This window comes from Electrophorus electricus, chromosome 23, assembly GCF_041902795.1.
Source record: "Electrophorus electricus isolate QZ-2024a chromosome 23, ASM4190279v1, whole genome shotgun sequence".
Taxonomy (NCBI): Eukaryota; Metazoa; Chordata; class Actinopteri; order Gymnotiformes; family Gymnotidae; genus Electrophorus; species Electrophorus electricus.
In genome coordinates, this window is record NC_137519.1 from 3,687,369 (window position 1) to 3,706,167 (window position 18,799).

Genomic DNA, 18,799 nt, shown 5'->3' on the forward strand with positions numbered 1-18,799 from the left:
TGGATATGTGCCAACCTGACCAGCTAGTTTTATATAATTGGTTTGGTGATATCTCTAAACCCAACCCTAATGCTAGAGTTGGGGAAAACAGATTTGAATGATTTTCTGTAAAAAAAAAAATTCAAATGCTTTTTCAGTTCAAAACAGACCCTGCTGAATCCACAAGGCTTAAAGGACACCCACCTTGGAATATAAACATGAAGACAGGCATAGGTATTGCTATTTATAATTTTCACAAAAAAAACCAACTTTATGCAGCACCAGCTAACCTGGGAATAGCCTGCTATATGTCAGCAGCTATAACTTTATTTCCTTTGAAGTTATTGTGCAGTAGATAAACAGTTAATAACTGGCATATTTGCAAATTATATGTTGGAAACAAATCAATACAGCATTACGGTTTATTCCATTTTTTAATACAAATAGTATTATATAATTATTATTATACAACCACTGTGCTCTAGCATAAGAGTTCAGAATTTTCTGCACCAAAACCCACTGAATGCGCTTGCGTGTCAGTATGTGTGCGTGGTGTGTGCACTACTGCGAGTTGTGGCAACTGTAAGCGTAGGCGTGTGTGTTTGTCTATGATTCACATATACACATGGCGCTGTTGGACCTAGTTTTCACGTCTTTCCCGCTGCGACAAAGCAGGCATCTCTTCCCTTTTGACCCTTTGGGGGTCAAAAGGCAGGGCATTGGGTCATGGGTCAGAGGTCGTGGGTCAGAAGATGGGGCCCTGGACAGGTGTCATGTCTCTTCTGCGGGAGCGGGACATACTTTTGTCTGGTTCCCTCCACTGCACAGACGCGTTGTGTGCTGACGCACCCCAACACGAGGCAGCTTGTCTCTCTTTTAACTGCTTGGCTTATGGAGGTTGGCCACGCATCCCTCTGACTGTAATCAAGGCTTGTTTCAGGCCTTTTGTCTGCTCCACTGCGGAGCGTCCTCTGCTCATCACCGTCACCGTGGTGGTGGGGGTGGGGGGTCCAGCCTCGGTGCTGCGTGTGAACGCGAACTCTGGCGAACAGCGCCCCCTGCGTTTGACCGCCGCAAGCGCCGCAAGCGCCGCAACGGGGACAGCCCCTTCTTTTTTTCGCAGAGGGCGCCCGTCAAATTTTCCTTCAGCAGCAACTGTCCAAGCAAGTGTGATGTGAAAAAAAAAAATGTAACGTGACATTATCCTTGTCCTGTTGTCATGGAGAATGACCCACATGCCCCGGTTCTCTTCAGGGGCACCGTCAACAGGCTTTTCAGTGTAGGTATGCGTGTCCCATGACGCACTCGTCATTTCATGCCATACTTGGTTGGTTTGGTAGGTATGTTTTATCTGATTAGGCAACGGTGTCCACCAGCAACCGGCATCTCAGCAGCGGTGATGTTAAACTTGCAGCCAAAGAAATGTTCAAGGAAACATTCTTGAGCATTGAAATATGGCATTAATTAGTGCTGGTTCATAATGTTGACCCAAACATAAAAGCTGTACACAGAAACATTGAAATATTGTAAATATTAACAATCGTAAAATAAAATATTCACAAATCATAAAACATGTTTTGCATGTTAATTTTTCTCTCCCTTGAAGGCAAGCCAAAAGAAATTTGGTCATAAATAAAGTTGTTTTATTTCACTGTTTTTAACTCTTACATGGGCCAAAACCAACAGAACAGAAGTGTTGCTAGTGCAGAGTGGGGAATGTCAGAATGGAAGAACATTCGCTGCCTCTGGCTTTTATTCTTCCAGTCTAAACATTTTTTCAACCTTTTATACTCGCAGTCTGTCCCTCGGCTTGAAAACTTGTGGGTGCGTTTCTGAGGCTCACCATCATCTGCGTACAGTTAGGGACAGGTTGGTCTCTCCCTGAGCAGTTCAGCTGGACAACCAAACAAAAGCACACATCTGAAACAGGCCTTTCAAATGGGGCTTGGTGTGTGATAACCCGACAAACTACTTGTCGTAATTGGTTTGGTTGTATCTGTAAACGCAACCCTGTGCCTGACCCAAACCAGAAGAGCTCAAACTTAGATTAAAAACTGATGAGTGAAGTCAGAATGAAAACTAGATCATATTCTTTACTCTATATTTCAATCCCCGTTAGCTTTCACAGCTTTTCACAAAGGGGTTTCTGGTTTTCAGATTTTCACATATTCTATCCAGATACATTTAACTCTACTCTGCTGTTTGTGAAGTTAAATCCTTAAAATCTTGTGAACCTTATCCCTATATCTAAACAAACCAATGCTAACCCTTTCCTTGCTAAACTTAACAGTGACGATGTGCCTTTCTTTTTTACACATATAAAACAAACAAACATTGTTTATTTTCTAACCCACTCCGGTTTCCTCCTTTCTTATCTTCACTGCCCTCAGTGAAAATGTTTATTTATCCTGTACGGATGTTCAGCGCAGTCTAGTTCAGTACACATTCTGTCCGCTTCCTGCCTTAGATTAGCATGTAATTTTCAAGTGACTTCATCTTTGTGTCAGTCTCTTTATACCGCCTTCCGGTCTCTTCAGACCTGTCTTGGGTGGATTCCAAGCTGATCTTAAGCTCCTGTACGTCTTTAATAACTCCATTAGCGTTTTGTTAGTCCCATTCATTATCGACCGAATGGAGCTTTTTAAAAACGTTCCTGCCATTGTAGCACCATCTCTTCACAGCACAGAGGGTCCACTTATGGTGGTCGCTGAGTCATCCTCACAAGGAGATGTTTTAGCGTGTTTAGGAGGCAGGGTTCTTTTGGCGGTACCGTAGGTACCAGGAGTTTATGGACGTTGTAGATGCTGATATCTGAACGGGTCTGCATGTCTGAGACCTAGCGGGCCCAGAAATCCACCTACCTGGACAACAGTCCCAAAATCAGACGCCGAAGCAAAATTAGCCACAATCTTGAGAGAAAATATAGATCACAGTCAGCTGGATACATGCACAGTTATATTTGAAACCATCTGCCAGGACTGAAGAGGATAGAAGGGGATTATTTATTCGTTTTTGTCTGGCGTTGGATGGATCCCTCTCAGCAGAGGAGCTTCTTTGTACAATCCCTGACTTTTATTCTAGATTTTAGGATTGTTTCAGAAATATCTAGATGTCTTAAAACTAACCCTAGAACTGAGAAAAAAACAGGACAGGAGATGTCTTAACAGGGCATAGCGTGTGAGGTCAGATTAAAACATTTTAAGCATTCATTTCTTCTGGCTTTTATTCTCTCGATTGAACAATGTTTCAGTTCATTTTTTTATTCTTGCTGTCAGTTGACTGGCTCAGAAGCCAGTGAGTGCTCATTTGAAGCTGGCTTCCTGCCAGTCAGGTGTGCCTATTTTCGAGGAGTACAGCTGGACGTGCTTACAAGCCTGCAGATGAAAGCAAATGCAGGCTTTCCAAATGGCTCTTGGTTTGGCAAACTGACAAACAAGTCATTATGGTTGGTTCAGTTGTATCTCTAACCCTAACCCCAACCCTAAGCCTAACCATAACCCCAACCCTAAACCTAACCCCAACCCCAACCCTAACCCCAACCCTAACCTAACCTAACCCTAAACCTAAGCCTAACCATAACCCCAACCCTAACCCTAACCCCAACCCTAACCCTAACCCCAACCCTAACCTAACCTAACCCTAAACCTAAGCCTAACCCCAACCCCAACCCTAACCCCAACCCTAACCTAACCTAACCCTAAACCTAAGCCTAACCATAACCCCAACCCTAACCCTAACCCCAACCCTAACCCTAGCCCCAACCCTAAGCCTAACCATAACCCCAACCCTAAACCTAACCCCAACCCCAACCCTAACCCCAACCCTAACCTAACCTAACCCTAAACCTAAGCCTAACCATAACCCCAACCCCAACCCTAACCCCAACCCTAACCCTAGCCCCAACCCTAAGCCTAACCATAACCCCAACCCTAAACCTAACCCCAACCCCAACCCTAACCCCAACCCTAACCTAACCTAACCCTAAACCTAAGCCTAACCATAACCCCAACCCTAACCCTAACCCCAACCCTAACCCTAGCCCCAACCCTAAGCCTAACCATAACCCCAACCCTAAACCTAACCCCAACCCCAACCCTAACCCCAACCCTAACCTAACCTAACCCTAAACCTAAGCCTAACCCTAACCCTAACCCCAACCCTAACCCTAACCCCAACCCTAACCCTAGCCCCAACCCTAAGCCTAACCCTAACCCCAACCCTAACCCTAACCCCAACCCTAACCCTAACCCCAACCCTAACCTAACCTAACCCTAAACCTAAGCCTAACCATAACCCCAACCCCAACCCTAACCCCAACCCTAACCCTAGCCCCAACCCTAAGCCTAACCATAACCCCAACCCTAAACCTAACCCCAACCCCAACCCTAACCCCAACCCTAACCTAATCTAACCCTAAACCTAAGCCTAACCATAACCCCAACCCTAACCCTAACCCCAACCCTAACCTAACCTAACCCTAACCCCAACCCTAACCCCAACCCTTGTGAGGGAAACCTAGAGGTCAGAATGAACATTTTAAGCTTTCTCTGCCACTTTCGTTCTCCCATGCAGCTGTGTTTGCTCATTTAAAACTTGCTGCCTGCCATCTCCAGACTGGCAGTCTTATCTCTGAGCGGTACAGGTGGACATGCTTGTGGGTCCACACATGTAATCGGACGAATGACTTTCAACTGTTTTGGGGTGTGACAACCTGGCAAGCTAGGTTTTTTATGTTTAGTTTGGTGACATCCCAAAACCCATACTTCCCTAGACAAGATCTCTCTCTTGGAACTGCACGGATTTCCCTAGGATATTATAATATCTAGCCTGCACTAGATATGTGTCACTTTCTTCCTAATCTCTTCTTGAAGTTTCTGCTCTCTCTTTAACCGATCGTACTGTGGATGTGAGGGCGCAGGGTGTGAGGTTAAAAATTCTTTCTGGTGGCCTTTTTTAAGATGCTCTTCTAAGACTGAGTTCAGCCACAGTATAACTGCCAGAGTCATGCTTGCATTTAATGACAGCAAAGTAAAGGAATCTATTGTAGAGGTCCCGTTCAGAGTGGTACGTTTCTATAAAAGACTTTAGAGTTCTATTAACTAGGCCCAGTTTGTCTGGGGTTGTTAGCTGGCAGGAAGCTTTTGTGCCACTCCTCATATCATGCAAAGAGTAGTCAGCACATCACAGACTGGGGACCCCTAAGAGATATGATCAGTCTCAGGACCCCCCCTTTCCTTTTTTTATGTTTCTTAATTGCTTCGGCATGTTATTGCAAATGTTGCCTGCTAAATGGTTGCATTGTTGATCTGAAGTGAACCAAGAGAGGGAGAGAGAAGGAGAGAGAGAGAGAGAGAGAGAGAGAGAGAGAGAGAGAGAGAGAGAGAGGGAGAGAAGGAGAGAGAGAGAGAGAGAGAGAAGGAGAGAGAGAGAGAGAGAGAGAGACAGAGAGAGAGAGAGAGAGAGAGAGGGAGAGAGAGAGAGAGAGAGAGAGAGAGAGAGAGACAGAGAGAGAGAGAGAGAGGGAGAGAGAGAGAGAGAGAGAGAGAGAGAGAGAGAGAGAGAGAGAGAGAGAGAGAGAGAGAGAGAGAGAGACAGAGAGAGAGAGAGAGAGAGAAGAAATAGACTCCATTTATTCAGCAATGACCTTACATGTTTATGTTCTAACAGGTGCTGCGAGGATTGGTGACGCTCAGAACACACACTCACATACACAGACCAAAAGGCAACACACACACACACACGCACACACACATGCACACACTTCCTGCAGAGCAAATTCTGAATGGATATTTATATGCATTTTTATTGGCTAGATGACTTGTGAGTCATCTAATGCTGTTTTGTCCTTACCTGTCACAAGCAAGCACACACTTTGTACCACTGGCAAATGTACAGAATGCTATTTTTAGCCAAAGGTCTCTTTCTGTCCAGATGGGTTCCATATAAAGACTTTAAACACAATACAAAGACATGTGGGCTTTTCATGAATAATTTGAAGTGCCTGTCCATTTTCTGAAATACCTGGTACTGAAGAGACAGTTTGAAGACTTTTGTACACACATTACCCTCTGTAAATGGACAGATACAACAACAAAACAGAACCATGGTGGTTTGAATCTGTGAACTGTAGCACAATTCTGTCAGAGCAGTTCAGGCCAGGGGCAGTTAAGAGGGGGAGAGGTTACCCCACAGCCTACCAACTTCAACAACCATGGGTCTGAGGTGTTGTCTGCAAGGGAGGGAGGGAGTGAGGTAGAGAGAGAGAGAGAGAGAGAGAGAGAGAGAGAAAACACTTATGATCAGAGAGCATTTTAACACTCTTACAGCAGCAGAAGGGAGGTTTTGAACTGCAGGACTGGGCAGTGAGTAAACTCGCCTGCTTCTTCTGTGGCTGTGAGTGATCTGGGAGATCTCCGTGAGCGATCTTGGAGCTCCACACTTCTACATGAGTGATCTTGGAGCTCCATCATTCTCCATGAGTGATCTGGGAGCTCCACCCTTCTCCATGAGTGATCTTGGAGCTCCACCCTTCTCCATGAGTGATCTTGGAGCTCTACCCTTCTCCATGAGTGATCTTGGAGCTCCACCCTTCTCCATGAGTGATCTTGGAGCTCTACCCTTCTCCATGAGTGATCTTGGAGCTCCAGCCTTCTCCATGAGTGATCTGGGAGCTCCAACCTTCTACATGAGCATGCTGCTGGTTCAAAACAGTGGTGTAGCTGACTTGAGGTTGATTTGCTGAAACTGTTGAAGCTGCTGAAACTGATGGGAGCTTCTTAGAGTGCATCCAGTGGGAATGGTATCAGCACCGTGTAGAGGATGGCATTTGGCAGCCCTTGTACAATGTGAACCTAGTACAACTTCAGAACCATGGAGAGCAACATATATATCCATAGTACAACATCAGCCCCATGGAGAGCATAGCTGTCCAGGTACAACATGGTAAATTCTTTATTGACCCAGCAGTGAAATTGATGTCTTAGACACACTGTTGTCTCTGAATTGAAACCCATACATGTCCATCACTGTACAGAATAATGATGCTGGCATGAGCCGCTGATGTGAGATTGGCTCCTGACCTTTACCAAACTGTACATTTAACCAATCAAATGTTGATATCCTAAATGACAGCACAACCTTTGATTACCATGGGCAAATTTACACAGCATGTCTCTTTCTCTTTCTTTTTCACTTGCTTACTCTGATGCAAGGTTATACATCTCTCTGAGTTAAGAAACAATAGCATTTAAGCCTTGCTGTGAGAGATCTGATTTGTTTGTGGAGTTTGTAGTGTTGGAGGTTTGTGGGGTTTGTAGCGTTGGCAGTTTTTGGGGTTTGTAGGGTTTGTAGTGTTGATGGTTTGTGTGATTTGTGGGGTTTGTAGTGTTGATAGTTTGTGGGGTTTGTAGTGTTGATGGTTTGTAGGGTTTGTAGTGTTGATGGTTTGTGAGGTTTGTAGTGTTGACAATTTGTGGGGTTTGTAGTGTTGCGGGTTTGTGGGGTTTGTAGTGTTGATGGTTTGTAGGGTTTGTGAAGTTTGTAGTGTTGACAGTTTTGTGGGGTTTGTAGGGTTTGTAGTGTTGATAATTTGTGGGGTTTGTAGTGTTGATGTTTTGAGGGGTTTGTAGTGTTGATGGTTTGTGAGGTTTGTAGTGTTGACAATTTGTGGGGTTTGTAGTGTTGCGGGTTTGTGGGGTTTGTGGTGTTGATGGTTTGTAGGGTTTGTGAAGTTTGTAGTGTTGACAGTTTTGTGGGGTTTGTAGGGTTTGTAGTGTTGAAAATTTGTGGGGTTTGTAGTGTTGCGGGTTTGTGGGGTTTGTGGTGTTGATGGTTTGTAGGGTTTGTGAAGTTTGTAGTGTTGACAGTTTTGTGGGGTTTGTAGGGTTTGTAGTGTTGATAATTTGTGGGGTTTGTAGTGTTGATGTTTTGAGGGGTTTGTAGTGTTGATGGTTTGTGAGGTTTGTGGGGTTTGTAGTGTTGATGGTTTGTGGGGTTTGCAGTGTTGACAGATTGTGGGGTTTGTGGGGTTTGTAGTGTTGATGGAGTCTGGGGGTTTTAGTGTTGACGGTTTGAGGGGTTTGTAGTGTTGATGGTTTGTGGGGTTTGTAGTGTTGAAGGATTGAGGGGTTTGTAATGTTGACGGATTGTGGGGTTTGTGAAGTTTGTATTGTTGACAGTTTGTGGGCTTTGTGAAGTTTGTAATGTTGATGATTTGTGGGGTTTGTAGTGTTGACGGTTTGAGGGGTTTGTAGTGTTGATGGTTTGTGAGATTTGTAGTATTGACAGTTTGTGGGGTTTGTAGTGTTGATGGTTTGTGAGATTTGTAGTGTTGATGGAGTGTGGGGTTTGTGGGGTTTGCAGTGTTGACAGTTTGTGGGGTTTGCAGTGTTGACAGATTGTAGGGTTTGTAGTGTTGATGGCTTGTGGGGTTTGCAGTGTTGACAGATTGTGGGGTTTGTGGGGTTTGTATTCTTGATGGATTGTGGGGTTGTAGTGTTGATGGTTTGTGGGGTTTGTGGGGTTTGTAGTGTTGGCGGTTTGTGGGGATTGTGGTGTTGGTGGTTTGTGGGGTTTGTGGTGTGGGTAGTGTTGGTGGTTTGTGGGTTTGTGGTGTTGGTGGTTTGTGGGGTTGGTGGTGTTGGAGGTTTGTGGGGTTTGTAGTGTTGGTGGTTTGTGGAGTTGGTGCTGTTGGTGGTTTGTGGGGTTTGTTGGGTTTGTAGTGTTGATGGAGTCTGGGGTTTGTGGTGTTTGTAGTGTTGATGGATTGTGGGGTTTGTGGTAGTGTTGGTGGTTGGTGCTGTTGGTGGTTTGTGGAGTTGGTGGTTTGTGGGTTTGGTAGTGTTGGTGGTTGGTGGTGTTGGTGGTTGTGGGGTTGGTGGTTTGTGGGGTTGGTAGTTTGTGGGGTTGGTAGTGTTGGTGGTCGGTGGTGTTGGTGGTTTGTGGGGTTGGTAGTGTTGGTGGTTGGTGGTGTTGGTGGTTTGTGGGGTTGGTGGTTTCCATTTCTTCTGCTGTGCTGCTACCACAGCATCCTGAGCCTGTCAGCACCACCATAAAAGAGTGGACGAAGAAGGGTGTAGAAGAGCGACTTACAATGGCTGGGGATGGATAATGAATGAAAGGGAGGACATGGAGAAAGAATGAGATGGAGAAGGAGAAATGACCCCAAGAGAGGTGAAGGAAAAACAGCGTGCAGGACTGCAGGGAGGATTAAGTGGCAGACACTTCCCTGCTCGATACTGTGCACTCCAGGTATGTAGAGAGGCAAAGACTAACCCAGGGATTACTGATAGGAAATGACTGTGCCCACACTTCAGTGTGCCATCTCACATAATAGCTTACACATGCAGCACCATTAGGTCAGGTTACTCACTTTAAGGAAACTAAAAGACAGAAGAGCGAAAGAATACAGCATTGGCACAGATGGAGAGAGAGAGAGAGAGAGAGAGAGAGAGAGAGAGAGAGAGAGAGGCAAGAGGAGATGTACAGAGCTACAGGTGAAGCTACATAGTGTAGTGAAAGATGAAAACCAGCAAATGTGGGAGAATGAAAAAATGTTTGAGAGTGAGAGACTTGACAAATAGATAGATAGATAGATAGATAGATAGATAGATAGATAGATAGACAGACAGACAGACAGACAGACAGACAGACAGACGTAGATAGATAGATAGATAGATAGATAGATAGATAGATAGATAGATAGATAGATAGATAGATAGATAGATAGATAGACAGAGACAGACAGACAGACAGACAGACATAGATAGATAGATAGATAGATAGATAGATAGATAGACAGACAGACAGACAGACATAGATAGATAGATAGATAGACAGACAGACAGACAGACAGACAGACAGACAGACAGATAGATAGATAGATAGATAGAGTAAGAGAGCTGTGACAATGATAGTTCCCGCAGGACAGTAAGTTAGTCCGGTGGAGAGGTCACTCTGCAGTGCCAGTGGATACAACAGAGCAGAAAAATATTACAACAGTTACCCCCAAGGTACCATCACCACCATACATACAAGCACGCTCACACACACACACACACACACACACACACACACACACACACACACACACACAGTTAATAACTGTTAATGACTAATGCTGTTTGGAATGCTATAGAGTATAGCGTATATAATAGATACTACAGCATGTACTGCAGTCTATATCACTGTATATAATAAAAGTGTAGTGCTTGAAGTCTGAAGTAACTTATGAACAACAGACCACTAGTATGTGGAGTGTCCAATCAGGCTGTAACACTCTGATTATAACACACTGTTATTCTCTACAAGTTAGCCACACAAGTCTTTAGCCCAATCAACATGATAGAGCTTATTTTCACTGATGCAGCTAAACCCTCGAGAGTCTGAAGCACCATCATGTGACAGACAACATCCAATAACAACCCTTCATTACTAATCTTCCTGACAAGTACTCTGTCCCACCAGAATTACTGCAAATGTGTCTTAAAAGATCAATAATGGGTTTTCATGTCATTCTTTTATTAATGAATAACCCACTAGCCCTTTACAAGCATTTACCAGGAAGGAAAAATATTTTCAATGATTTTACTCTGAGGGCAAAGCGATGTAAGCTTTGTGGTTGCAGATAAGAGATGTGTGTAAGGTCTAGCACAGATTATGTTTGATCCTTCCTAGGGAGAGAGAGATTGAGTGAGAGAGAGGGATAGAGAGAGAGGGATAGAGAGAGAGAGATAGAGAGAGAGCGCTGTAGGGAGAAGGTGATTGACGAGGTGCGTATGGTGCATCACATACGATACTGGGTCAGGTGGTTTAGGTGAGTGATGCATATAATTACTGCTGCAGCAACAAACAAGTTCACTTAATGGGTAGTCATCAAAAAAACAAAATTCTCTCTCAGTTGCGCTCTCTCTCTCTCTCTGTCTCTCTCTGTCTCTCTCTGTCTCTCTCTCTCTCTCTCTCTCTCTGTCTCTCTCTGTCTCTCTCTGTCTCTCTCTGTCTCTCTCTCTCTCTCTCTGTCTCTCTCTGTCTCTCTCTGTCTCTCTCTCTCTCTCTGTCTCTCTCTACCACCTCTTTTTTCTCTCTCTGATGTTAAATTGCTGTTATGCGGTAGGTTCTTCCAGCTACTGGGCTGTAGGAGGGATTAAAGTAATTAGATTTAGAGTAATTAAATCCTACCTGTAGAGGTACCGCAGCAGTGCCACTGCAAAAGGTCGTCCAGGAGACACCCCATCGCAAATCAGGAACAACAAAGGTCCAGGAGACACCTCACCACAAACCAGGAACAACACAAGTCCAGGAGACACCCCACCAGAAATCAGGAATAACACAAGTCCAGGAGACAGCCCACCAGAAATCAGGAACAACACAGGTCCAGTTGACACCCCACTGGAAATCAGGAATAACACAGGTGCAGGAGATTACCTGTTGCTACTGGAGTAAACAGAGTCAATGACAGGAAACAACATACAGCTGTGTCCAATAAATGGGAGGGTATTCAATCAGCAGGTCAAGGGTGGAGACACAAACCGAAACAAAAACAAAGAGCACAGGGTGCTCAGGGCCATGTGCACTATGATGCCAGATGGAACACCCTGACATGACCCCACTTCAGGTTCTGACATCAAAACCAGACCAAAACCAGTTTTGTCCATGACTGAACCCATCAGTGTACGCCCAGTAAAACAGCTTCGCATCACACACGCAACTGACAAGCCAAAAAGAACATGCATTTGAAAAGATCACTAGAATATTTAAGCAAATGTTAATTATTTTATAGAAAGTCACATATTTTGGATTACTTAGAAGGTTAGCAAGGCCCACCCAGTGTTTGTAGTGCCTCTTCAAATAGTGCTTCAGTTCTTGTTTTTTAACAAGGTCCTTGCGGTTAGAGCAGAGAACGGCAAAAACATTCTCAAATTGGAAGGAAGGAGGCTGTTTGAGTGGCGGGGGGACAGAGATGGACATCATCTGCCCGAAGCTTAAACCTTTCAGCTTTCTGGAAGAAAACATGTGAGGAAACGTTGTGCCACAAGCTTCCCAAAGAGTGCACATGTCTGTTTAGCCTTCGGCCGCCGAGAAAAGCATCTATATGTGAATGCTGAGAGGAGAGCGTAAAATTCTGCCTCTGTGTGTCGCCTCTTGTGCACCCACACACACACACACACACACACACACACACACACACACACACACACACACACACACACCTCCCCCCACTGCACAGGAGATTCCAGAATGTTCCTATGACTTCTACCATCCCACATTAGTGCCAATAATAATATACTGGTTTTTTTTGTTTTTTTTTTGGGGGGGGGGGGTTGCAGAGGAAATTATGCATCTCTCGGTCTTTGGCATTCATGGTACTCTTCTCTCTCTCGGTCAGTCTCTCCATCCTTCTCTCTCTACTTTTTCTCACGCTTGTTTCTCTCTCTCTATCTTACTCTTTCATTCTTTCTCTCTCTCCAGCCCTCTCCCTCTCTCTCTCTCTCTCTTTCTCTCTCTCTCTCTCTCTCTCTCCAGCCCTCTCTCTCTCTCTCTCTCTCTCTCTCTCTCTCTCTTTCTGTCTCTTGTGTCATCTCAGAATTGTCCTCTTTGTGATGGGCACCCGAGCAGCAAATTGTCTGTCAACCTAAGGATCACAGAGAGAGAGAGAGAGAGAGAGAGAGAGAGAGAGTGAGAGAGAGAGAGAGAGAGAGAGAGAGAGAGAGAGAATCTCAGGAAAAGAGGGAACTTGATAGGAGAATGAGAAATACAGGAATGCAGTTTTTTTAAAGAGGACACAGGTTATTCACGTCTGGAGGGCAAACACACGTGCACAAGGCCTGTTTGGACACAGTCTGGGACATTTAGGACACCTCAGGTGAGATGATTTCTGCATAAAGCATAAAGCGTCGTAGCTCTGAGGTCACAGAGGTTACAGATTGCGTGTGCAAGCACGCCCATACGCTAAGCTAGCCGTTAACACTGCGGTAACCTTTTCCTTCTGTGTAGGGCTTATAAGGATGTTATTAGCTGAATAAAATACTGCAGATGTGTCAGGCAGATATTTCAGTAACCTTGGCAACACTATATTCTATATACATATTTTTATTATGAGTAAAAATACACTCGCAAGATACTTCATTTGAAACACCTACCTGTACCTGTACCTATAGTCACTGTGAATATTATTAGGTACACTTATCGTATTGGTGCGTTTCATAAATCTGTTGCCATGCGGACTCTCCCTTAGCCGAAACTAAGAAACTGCTATTGGTCAGTTTCTGTCCACATGACCACTGCTGGAGGGCTACGATTGGAGTGGTGGATCGTTCTCAATGCCACAGCGACACTGGCTGAGACACTGTGGTGGCTGTCGTAGAGTGTTGCCAAGGTTTCCGCTGGGCTCGGTGGTCTTCCGCTTATAACCATCCCACCAACAGCGCACCCGGGGTCAGTCCCTGACCACTCATGAAGGGCGTGAGGATACCACAGACCCACAAGGCGCATCTTAGTCATGTGACTGGGGTGTGTGTTAAAATATAGCCAGCACAAATATCAGCCCTTGGCTGGCCCTGGCCCGCCTCCTGGCCCGCCTCCCGGCCCGCCTCCAACCACGCCCCCTCTCACACTTCGGAGAGCGATGCTTTATGCAGCTGTCTGTCTTAAACCCTGACACCAGCGCTGAGGCAGTGAGCAGTGTTGGCATGCTGCCAATAAAGAGACAACTTCACAAGGGACCTAATTCAACCATAAGGAAATTGAAAACCAAAATCACCATTTAATAATATTTTTTAAAAAGCGAGAAATCCAGCATGTCTAAGGTTATTAAATTTTATTGTGGTAAAACATGTCTCATCAGCAAATCTTCCCACACACCCTCCCTCCATCGGTAGGACAGAGCCGGCGAGCAGAACGCTGTTATGAAGATGAAAAACTTTAATCACACGACTCGTGGTCCTGGCGCCATCCTGCAGCCGACACAAAGGCAGTTAGCTGCAGGAATCCTGCTTACACACCGCGGAAATATATAGCAGCACAGGAATGAACTGAACTGAAATATTGGAGCATTAACATTTCATGGAACATTTACAGCTCCTGTAAGTTCAGGAGGAGTTGAGGAGAAGCAGTGGCGTATCACCTGGCTCTCCCCCTTTCTACCCCACGCACGCACACACACACACACACACACACACACACACACACACACACGGATCTTAATGCTCAAACTCGTTCTTTCTGTCTCACAGACTCCCACGCCCGAACTCGCATATGCTCTCGATTGCTCACTCGCTCTCCCTGACATGCACACACACACACACCCCCACACACAAAAAAACTTGCTAATTTCATCTTTTTACCTGAACTGTACTGTTCCATCATCCCAACAGTCTCTGTCTCCTCTCCTCTCCTCTCCTCTCCTCTCCTCTATTCACTAAATGAGGAAAACTTATGGAAACAGCGTGGGTGTGAGAACGAGGACTCTGGGACTCGTGACGCGTACGAGCCGCATCGAAGGTGCTGTAAACCCCCCCCCCGAAAAAAAAAAAGGTCTGTCCCTACAGAAACAAACTTTCCTCGCAAGCCTCACATTCTTCCTCAAACTTGTCCACAGAACCCATCCACACCGATGCGGCACACTGCTGGCTGGATCGCTATCCCTTAGTCATTTGTTTACAGAAACTCCAGGATGAGCAGCATTGAAGCAACCATTGATGTCTACAGATGAGGGCATTTAAGTTCTGCGGGTACATACACGTGTTCGCGTTCCCACGGCTCTGTCGGCCGCGTCTGTGTTTTATGTGCCGGTGTTGTTGCCAGCAAAAAAAGGAGCGATACACAGATGAAATATTTACTGATGGAGTGTGAGGGTTTATTTGAAGCTGAAATATTGATGTTGCCTCTCTTGAGCAGTGTTGGTGGGAGCAGGCCAGCACAGAGAGATTACTCTGTGATCCATTATTGATTATTATTAAACAGCCTATTGTTCTGTCTGTTGGTGCTCTCTGTTTGAACTGACACTGATTCAGGAACAGTGTTGAAACATCTGAATCGAGTTACAACAGTCTGTGCAGTTTAACCACTGTACAGCAAGGCACCCCAGATCAGAAAGAAAATAGCACTTTAATGCATAGGAATCTGTATATAGCTGTTATTTCTTGAGTCACCCAGTGTAGGATTACTGGCGTGCATGGTTTCTGGTTTTTTTTGCTTTTTTTTTGCTTTTTTTACATAATTAAATGCATTCAAATCTACATTTGTACAAAGAGTAGAGAAGAGAAGACGAGAAGAAGAAAGGCTAGCGGATTTAAAGGAGAACTCCATTATGGCTGGGGGCTCTTCTGTAGTGTCTGTGGTGTGGAGGATGTTATGGTTGGTTAGAGGAAGTCTCCCTCCCGTCTGTCTCCAGTCATCGTCCCTCTCCAGACTGTGTCCCCGGAGATGGCACGGAGACACACGCCCAAACACACAAACACACAGAACTGCGGCGACTGGTTTGTAAACAAACAGACGGGCACGCCGATAGAATTACCCAGGCAGGAAATTTGTGTTCCAGACCACGCTGAGTGGAGGACAGACGTTTGGTTCGTGGAGGCGCGTCTGTGGCACAGACCGTCAGGCGCGCATGCCTACGTGCAGGGGCCTCGGTGCACACCATGTGCGCTGTCACCGTCTCACTGACTATTGCAAAGTGTCCTTCTCTTCGTGTGTTTGGGGAGGTTTTACGCCATCATGTGAATAAATCATTTACAATGCAGTCAGTACAGGATAATATTTAATATGTATCTGCGTGTCCTGTCTACGGTTACCAGTCTGCCCCAAGATGACTACATTACCCATAATCACAGTCTGTTCCCCAGCCTATTAGTGTCACCTGTGACCAATTACCCTTAATGTTTTGTCTATTTAAACCTATCTGTCTGCTAATCTGCATGAAGTCCTGCTCGGCATTGCACATGGCGAATCTAAGCTGTTCCGCTGTCCCTACCGGAATATTCTGGCTCTGACCTCATCTGCCACCTCGTCTCCGCTTCCTGCTTATTGGACCTGGACTGTTTTCTGACTGGTTTTAGATCTCCCCTGTTCGTTAAAATTATTGAATTTTAACTTACGTGCGACTCCGCTTTCACTCCTCGAACCTTTTTGCTGACGACACCGTCGTCGTGGGCCTGATCTCGGACAACGATGAGAGGGCCTACCTGGAGGAGATTAAACACCTGGAAAACTGGTGCCAGGAAAATAATCTCTTCCTAAACGTCAGCAAGACAAAGGAGCTGATCGTGGATTGCAGCAAGAAGCAGGAGCGGCACTACCAACCTGTGAGGATCAGTGGAACCACGGTGGAGAGAGTAGATAGTTTCAGATACCTTGGTGTTCACATCTCGCAGGACCTGTCCTGGTCCCGCCATACCAACTCCCTCGCAAAGAAGGCTCGTCAGCGTCTTTACGACCTCAGACGCCTAAGAGACTTCAGACTGCCCTCCAAGGTACTGCGGAACTTCTACACCTGCACTATCGGGAGCATCCTCACGGGGAACATCACAGTCTGGTTTGGGAATAGCACCAAGCAGGACAGACAAGCACGCCAAAGGGTGGTGCGTTCAGCTGAGCACATCACTCACACGGAACTTCCTGACCTGCAGACCATCTACTACAAGCGGTGCCAGACCAAGGCCAGGAGGATTGTGAAGGACCCCACCCATCCCAACAACAGGCTCTTCTCTCTGTTGAGGTCAGGGAGGCGCTTTCGCTTCCTTAAGACCAAGACAGAGAGACTGAAGAGGAGCTTCTTCCCACAGGCCATTCGGGCCCTGAATCAGGGAAACTGATAAACTGTGGGGACCACCACCACCATGTAACATAACTGTATATATATATAGATATTCTATTCCACCATGTAACATAAAAACTGTAAATATGTCATTTTACAAATAGATCTGTACATTCTGTACATTGTGTACATACATATTTAAATATCCATATATACATTGTACATTGTGTACATAAACATAATATACATATATTGTACATACATTGTTAATATATTTTTGTTCATATATGGAATATCTATATTTCTCTATGCACCCTGTTTTCTTTTCCCTCAGTTTGGACAGAGCACTCTCAACCATTTCACTGCGAGTTATACTGTGTATGACTATGTATGTGACGAATAAACCAAACTTGAAGGGCAATTCTTCCTACATCCTGGATGAAGACATTATTTGTTGCATAATTTGTTTTACAAAGAATAACTGTTCACAATCAGACCCCACACCGTTATTGACTTCTAAAGACAAGAATTCCCCTTGGTGGCCATTGTCAACAGCTATTAAAAGTCACCAAAATGACACTTTTCCACTAAAATATGGCATACAAAAGCAAGACTAATGACTTTTAAAGCTGTTTTGTTCTTTTGATGTTCTCTCTCCAGCCTGTGGGCAGGCCCAGTACAGTGGGGTAATTATGCCAGCCTGACGCCTGCTTACTGACGCTCCTGGTGTGCTTGGGCTGACTAGCCTGTGAGCAGATTAGGAAGTGACAGGTATGATGTGTTAATAAGGAACACTTCCCTAGCCTCACACACACACACACACACACACACACACACACACACACACGCACATCTATTATCCCCACCCCCAATCCAGTCTTCCACTCCAGAACAAAAGAGTCCAGCTGACATAATACAAAACAAATGCACTTTAACGCTTTAACTTGTATACCGTGTCATTTACCAAGCTGTTAGTTAGTACTAGTAGCAGATACAGGGGTAGGGTGTGGTCAGTCCAGGCATGTAGGTAGGTGTAGATGTAGGTTTGTCATTATATCAGTACTGTCTATATCTCTTGAATGCTACTGGCGGTAGTTCAGAAAGATAAGTTCAGCTCGTTGTACTTATGTGGCTTGAAACCCCGGATAAGAATGTCCTGGCTCAAGCGCCAATAAGTTGTAGCCAGACAGTCTTTAGGGTCACTCCAAGGGGGAGGGGCTATGCAGATGAAGGGAGGGTGCTCCGCCCCCTTACAACTTTAAACAGGCTGATAGTTGACAACCAGAAACACTACAGCCAGGCATTACGAAGCACTTATGAATCCCAATCATTACCGACCAGAGTGGAATGGGATTGTATTCCCAATTTCAGCTCAGTGTGCACAATTAACACCCAAAGGGGAATTCCACAGAGTAGACACTGTCAGATCTGACCGAACACATGCGGCGCATTTTTCAGCACCTCGCCGTTTCTGAGTCATCAGCCCGCGGAGAAAAGCAGCGGTCTCGTTATCTTTCTCCCCCTCACTTTCTCTTTCTCTGTCTCTTGCCCTGTGAGCTCTTAGCCTCCTGTTTTATTTTTCCTGGCATTAGAGTTTTTTCCAGTTGTGGGGCGGAGGGGGGTGGCGAGTGTGTTCTGGAAGCTTCCGTGTTTGTTTTCAGCTCAAGTGGTTCTTGACATTTTTCAGGAGCAGGTGTGAGTGTTCTGAAGAGCCCAGCAGAGCCGTAGTCTCTTTCAGTGTCTCTCTCTCTCTCTCTCTCTCTCTCTCTCTCTCTCTCTCTCTCTCTCTCTCTCTCTCTCTCTCTCTTGCTCTCTCTCTCTCTCGCTCTGTGCAGAAGAAAAACTTTCAGTTTTGCATGGGTTAAATACAGAATCATAGTGTGTACCCAGCAATCCCCAGTACTGACCCTGGAGTGATATTTTAGCCTTTTCCCATTTTAACCTCAGGAGCTCCTGAGCTGAATCAGCCATGCTGTGAGAGGACTAAATGCTAAAACTATTAAACACACACACGCACGCACGCACGCACACTCTTTTTTCAAAGGTCAGAGTGTGACATACACATCTTCT

At 45.3% G+C, this 18,799-nt stretch overlaps 1 protein-coding gene across 1 annotated transcript in view; it reads left to right on the forward strand.

Moving 5' to 3' along the window:
* Window positions 1-17,462, forward strand: part of gtpbp1l (GTP binding protein 1, like) — a 70,356-nt gene extending 52,894 nt beyond the window's left edge. The window contains exon 14 of the mRNA XM_081706146.1: window positions 17,390-17,462. Coding sequence (XP_081562272.1) covers window positions 17,390-17,447 — 58 coding nt within the window. The 3' untranslated portion in view covers window positions 17,448-17,462. The remainder of the gene's footprint in view (window positions 1-17,389) is intronic.
* The last annotated feature ends 1,337 nt before the right edge of the window (window positions 17,463-18,799 follow it).